Source organism: Anarrhichthys ocellatus, unplaced genomic scaffold (genome assembly GCF_004355925.1).
Source record: "Anarrhichthys ocellatus isolate YVR2014 unplaced genomic scaffold, GSC_Weel_1.0 scaffold2335, whole genome shotgun sequence".
NCBI lineage: Eukaryota > Metazoa > Chordata > Actinopteri > Perciformes > Anarhichadidae > Anarrhichthys > Anarrhichthys ocellatus.
In genome coordinates, this window is record NW_022282309.1 from 2,156 (window position 1) to 7,946 (window position 5,791).

The 5,791-nt window shown below is 48.6% G+C and overlaps 1 protein-coding gene across 2 annotated transcripts; it reads right to left on the bottom strand.

Moving 5' to 3' along the window:
• Positions 1 to 2,496: 2,496 nt before the first annotated feature.
• On the bottom strand, positions 2,497 to 5,681 carry LOC116378275 (piggyBac transposable element-derived protein 4-like). 2 transcript variants are annotated; one of them, XM_031840117.1, is made up of 3 exons: positions 5,440 to 5,681; positions 4,682 to 4,863; positions 2,497 to 4,506 (listed from the first exon to the last, which is right to left on the bottom strand). In XM_031840117.1, exons 1-3 carry the CDS (start codon positions 5,581 to 5,583, stop codon positions 2,661 to 2,663), a joined length of 2,172 nt encoding a protein of 723 aa, XP_031695977.1. In that variant the 5' UTR covers positions 5,584 to 5,681; the 3' UTR covers positions 2,497 to 2,660. The 2 variants fall into 2 exon arrangements, with proteins under 2 accessions (XP_031695977.1, XP_031695978.1); XM_031840118.1 differs by having other exon boundaries at positions 4,682 to 4,860; positions 5,440 to 5,680.
• Between the last annotated feature and the right edge of the window lie 110 nt (positions 5,682 to 5,791).

Here is a 5,791-nt window from a genome sequence, read left to right on the forward strand (position 1 = left end):
CCCTTGTCCTTGGCAGTGGCTACGGCGTACCAGACCGTGATGGAGGAGCAGAGGATGGACTCAATGATGGCTCTGTAGAAATGCACCATCATTGTCTTTGGCAGGTTGAATGTCTTCAGCTGCCTCAGGAAGTACATCCTCTGCTGAGCCTTCATGGTGATGGAGCTGATGTTAGGGTCCCACTTGAGGTCCTGGGTTATGGTGGAGCCCAGGAAGCGGAAGGACTCCACAGCGTCAACGGGGGAGTCCACAACCATCTCCACTGTCTTTAGAGCTCTAAGTGGTTCAGACCACACCAGGTCACCAGATGGTCAATCTTCCACCTGTAGGCTGACCTCATCCCCACCAGAGATGAGTCCAATGAGGGGGGGTGTTATCCGCAAACTTCAGGAGCTTGACGGACTGGTAACTGGAGGTGCAGCTGTTGGTGTACAGGGAGAAGAGCAGAGGGGAAAGAACGCATCCTTAGGGGGAACCGGTGCTGATAGCCCGAGAGGCTGAGACATGTTTCCCTAGCTTCACATGCTGCTTCCTGTCAGACAGGAAGTCTCTGATCCACTTGCAGGTGGAGACGGGCACGTGCAGCTGGGAGAGCTTGTCATGCAGCAGAGACAAGATGATGGTGTTGAAGGGAGAGCTGAAGTCCACAAACAGGATCCTGGTGCAGGTTCCTGAGGAGTCCAGATGCTGGAGGATGAAGTGAAGGGCCATGTTGACTGCATCATCTACAGATCTGTTGGCTCTGTAGGCAAACTGCAGGGGGTCCAGGAGTGAGTCGGTGAGGGTTTTGAGGTGGGACAGAACAAGGCCCTCAAAAGACTTCATGACCACAGAGGTCAGGGCGACGGGCCTGTAGTCATTGAGTCCTGTGATCCTAGGTTTTTTGGGGACGGGGATGATGGTGGAGGCCTTGAAGCAGGCTGGTACGTGGCATGTCTCCAGGGAGGTGTTGAAGATGTCTGTGAACACCGGAGACAGCTGATCAGCCCAATGCTTCAGGGTGGAGACTGAGTCTGAGTCTGGGCCGGCTGCTTTGTGGGGGTTCTGTTTTTTAAAAAGCCTGTTGACGTCACTCTCCCGAATAGAGAGTCGTTACTGGGGAGGGGGGCGGGGGGGACACTGTGATGGGTGGTACAGAGGCATGGGCCCCTGCTGGGCTGGGGGAGAGGGACCCGGTGGTCTGGGGCTGGTTGATGGAGCTGTGGGGGATGGAGTCAGGGCTGTCCCATTGTCTGTCAAAGCAACAGTAGAACTCGTTCAGCTCGTCTGCCAGGCGGAGGTCATTCATGGAGTGGGGGGCTCTTGGCTTGTAGTTTATCAAGAGTAAAATAATAGCTGTGATCTATACACACCTCTGCATTAGCAACCCGCTGAAATGAAGGTACAGGCACCTTAACCCTCTCATTACTTCAGGGCCCTTGGGAACAACTGCACGTGGGACTGTTGGGACTGTTTGTTCACTGTAATAACCACAGCCAGTGTACTGTGTCTGGCAGTGTGATGAGAGAGCATGTGAGCCCTTGTTGCTGTAGTTTATCTCCTTGGAGCAGAGGCTGCATTTAGCATACCCTGCCTTATCAATGTATTTAAAATACTGTGACAGCGGGAAGCTGTACTGCTCTCCCTTCACGTCTGTTTTGACCTCCACCTTTATCCAGGCCCAGCTCCACTCACATCTCAGCCCTGCATCAAGCTGCGCTACACAAACAGCCTCCTCTTCCTGAAGCTCTTTGACCTCATCATCTCATCAGTATCTGGGCCTCATGTTTCGTGGTCATAAAAGTTAACACCACGATATCGCCTCATTCTACTTTGTTTAAAAAAAACAACCTGCAACCAGATCTCTCTGCAAAGTTTGACTTTGATAAAGTGAAGCAGAACAAAATTAGAGCAGTTTTAGTACAGCGAGGTCAGGCGAGGTTTCCAAAATGGGCATTTGGGCATCATGTGTGCCATTTGAATTTTCTCATGGACCAAACTATATATATTTCACTTGTATATTACTAATGGTGTTAAATACATCCAAATACATATTTTCCCCATTCAAAAAACAACCACACAAACCAACTGAATGTTTCATCCAAATGGAAGAGATTTAATTTGAGCAAACTGTAAACATTTGTAACAATACAAACTGTAAAAACAAAAAGGTAAAACCAACAAAGTATTTACATCATTTAGGTCTTGTGGCTGAAGGCCTTTGTCTGCAGCGCATAGTGAACACAGCTGGAAGGATCATTGGCGCCTCACTCCCCTCCCTGCAGGACATATATAACACCGGCTCACCCGCAAAGTGACCATGATTGTGCGCACCCCTCACACAGTCTCTTCAGCCTCCTGCCCTCTGGGAGAAGATACCGGAGCCTCCGTGCTCGCACCACCAGACTTTCAAACAGCTTCGTCCACCAGGCTGTTAGGAAGCTGAACTCTCTCCCTCCTCTCTTTTAAGACTCCCTATGTCTGACTGCTGCTAAATACAGAATGATAGTGTTTCTAAATGTTTTTTTTAATCTATTTGCACTTCATTATCTGTATTCACTTTATATGTTGGACTGGAGAGAAACGTTTGTTCAACTCCTCTGTATGTTCGGTACATAGTGAGAAATTGACAATAAAGCTGACTTTGACTTTTGTCTGGGTGGGGTCCATCCATCAGGAAGTTATTGTCCATCGTGCCACAGCTGGAAGCAGTTCTTTTTGGAGGTGAGGCAGAGAGGAACCTTACACTTCCTGCAACAAGTGGATGTCTTCACCCTCAGCATTCCAGTATCCTGGCACCTCTTGCAATACTTCCTGACCCTTGTTTCCTCGCTGTCGAAAAACATGGGCATGCAAGTGGTGGAGGGGGAGGAGGTGGTGGTGGTGGAGGGGGGTGCTGAGCCTTCAGCAAACTCCAGCATCTCCTTGGCCAACTTCTCCCTGAAGGCCTTGTGGGTGAAGGGGTCCATCTGGGTAGGGTCCTGCCTCAACTTGAACAGCTCCTTGTGCAAAAGATAACTGTTCACAACAGCGATGTCCACAAAGTGGTAAAAAAAAGTCATGTACCACGTCATTGTCTTGTGGCGGACGCTGTAAAATTCGATCAGTGCATCGCACAAATCCATACCACCCATGTTGTGATTGTAGTCCACGAGGCAGTCCGGAACTGGTATTGACTTGTTCTGCCACACCCCAGCCTCCTTCACCTTTCTCCTCACAGTCTGTCCACTGTAGGCCTGATGCACTGTGGAACACATCATTACCTCTCTCATGTCCATCCACTTCACGAAGAGGAGTTTGCCACTCCGGATCCAACGCATGTCCCCCCTCTCAGCCTTTTTGGGCAGGTCGTTGGTCTGGGTCTTAGGGAAGCCAGTTCGATTTTTCCTGATGGTCCCACAACAGCCAATGTTCTTTTTGGACAGATCGGTGAAGAGCGCAGGGCTTGTGTAGAAATCGTCTGTGTACAACAAGTAGCCGCCGCCAAGGAGAGGAAAAGGCAAAAGGTCCATCACTGCTGAGTAACTCACACTGTGGCCTGTGGCGGACTCACTTTTGCCTGTGTGGACAAAGAAATTCCACGTATAGCCAATCGACGTATCCGACAGCACAAACAGTTTGTAACCCCACTTTGTGAGCTTGTCCTTCATGCTGGCTGCTTGGCTTAAGACCATCCGCTCATCAATGGACAGATTCTGATGCGGCTGGAAATTGGCTTTGCAGGCGTTCGCAATCTCTGTGTAGAGCGGCTTGATCTTGAACAGATGGTCGTACTCGGCAGTGTTCCTTTTTTTGTCGTTTTCCTCGTCCTCTTTTGGGTCACTAAGGTGAAGTGACCACAAAATGGACTCAAAGCGGTCCCGTGTCATGTGGTCACCGGGGAACTGGAAGTTGTACGGCCATTTCTTCCTCCAGTAATCTGACCTGTGGTGGACCGTCACAAAGCCAGTGAAAAGGATGACGGCGAGGAACGTGTAGAAGTCCTTCATCGTGAGCACTTCCCAGGTGAATTTTTTCCCAGCTTGCCTTCTTTTGGCAGCATTGGCATTTGTGTTGTCAATGATTTTTTGGACAACATTTGCAGGGAAAAAAAGCTGGAAGAGGCCGATAGGAGACCATGCTGTGGTGGTGTCACATGTGGGGCCTGGGATCCTGGCCGGCATGAACTTGGGAGGGTCAGGTTTGATGCACTCCTCCTCTCTGTCATGCCACCTGTCGTCGTCGTCGTCGTCGTCATCCTCCTCCTCCTCTGTAGAAGCCAACCTACTTTTTACACGCTTGGTAGCTGGAGCAGAAGTTCTGAGAGAGGGGCGTCCTCTCTTCCACCGAGTGGTCGGGGGAGGTGCTGCTGGGTCCGACTGAGGTGACTGAGGTGCTAACGACTGGGTGTGTAGAGTCGTGGGGGGAGCAGATGCTTCTGGGCCTGGCTGAGGGTGTGATGGTTCTGGAGCCGATTGTGGACGTGTTGGCCGTGGGGCACTTGAAGGTTCTGGGACTCTGGCAAGAGAGTCCTCGTCATCCTCATCACTGTAAACCCAAATGTGGAAGAAAAATAAATATATGCATTCAGTGGTCTGGTTCTGAAATTGTAATATATGTAAACATAAATGCAATAAACTTGGCACACACACACACAGCTAGATAGATATAGAATTCGACACCAATAAATCGATAAATATAACATTTACAAGACAATCCATACCTTTCCGATGATGGAAGACGGTAATCCGATTCACTACTGGTGTCGTGTGTTTTTTCGGGATGCACCAGATCCTCGTCATCCGACGATGAATCACTCAGACAAAGGAGGTTCCCAGGGTCGTCCTCCAGTATTTTCAGGATTTCCACCGGAGTGAACTTTTTCTTTGGTCCTTGTTCCGACTTCTTTCACAAAATAAATTCCAACAAAGTAGGGAAAAACAACCGTAAAAGTTAGACACACAACGTTAAAACAAGTGGATGCTGTGCGTTATAGGTCCCAGTGCTCAATGCCGATTTTCGTCTCGCAGGATGCTTATAAATATGCACGACTATATCTCTGCAACGGATTGGTCGATCTGAGTGAATGACACCTCATTTGAATCAAATTTGTAGCTGGATTTGATGTATATATCCGGAATCTGTGGAGTGTCTGTTTATTTTAAGATATCGTGTGTGTATTGTACCACAGCGGTAGAGCCAGATGTGTGGTGAGTGAGTTTACTAGGCAGCGCTATATGGATTTTGATATTTAGTAATTAATTTAGTTGGTGTTTGGAGCATGTAAAGACGGCTTACATATTATTGTAGCCCAGGTTCTACCGTTTAATCTGATGTGCAACATCATTACATTCGTTTGTGATAAGTTTGTGGTATCACCCCTCATTTACGAAGATCAATCTGGGGGAATATTCAGTTATAGAGTCGCTTCACATGAGATAAAACAGGATGACTGTTAGAAAGGAATAGTTTATACAACACCTTTGATGAATCCTGCCCATGGCTGAAAATGGTGGGTACCGCATCCACCCTCAGAAACTTTTTGCCGTTGAGGTCCCTGAAGCAATCGGCCCTGAAGTGCTCCGAGCAGAGGCATGTGTGGGCGGTCGGGATGAAGTTCTTCATCCCCAGGCTGTTTACCCATTCACAGGTGAGCTGAGGTTTTTTGAGGGGGAACCTTACACACAGAAGAGAGGAGACAGTTTCTAACCAGGATGCATGATTACAGTCACACTTTTTAACACAACAGTGAACAGCCTGATGGGAAACCAAAGAAGATGAAAACTAACACATATTAAACGCTGTGTATTTTCTTGCACCAAGACACAGCCGT

Coding starts and splice junctions, on each gene's coding strand:
- LOC116378275 (XM_031840117.1), bottom strand. CDS start 5,583: ATGAAGAACTTCATCCCGACCGCCCACACATGCCTCTGCTCGGAGCAC. Junction 4,864..5,439: donor ATGGGCAGGATTCATCAAAG/GTGTTGTATAAA, acceptor ATTTTGTGAAAG/AAGTCGGAACAAGGACCAAA. Junction 4,507..4,681: donor CGTCTTCCATCATCGGAAAG/GTATGGATTGTC, acceptor TTGGGTTTACAG/TGATGAGGATGACGAGGACT.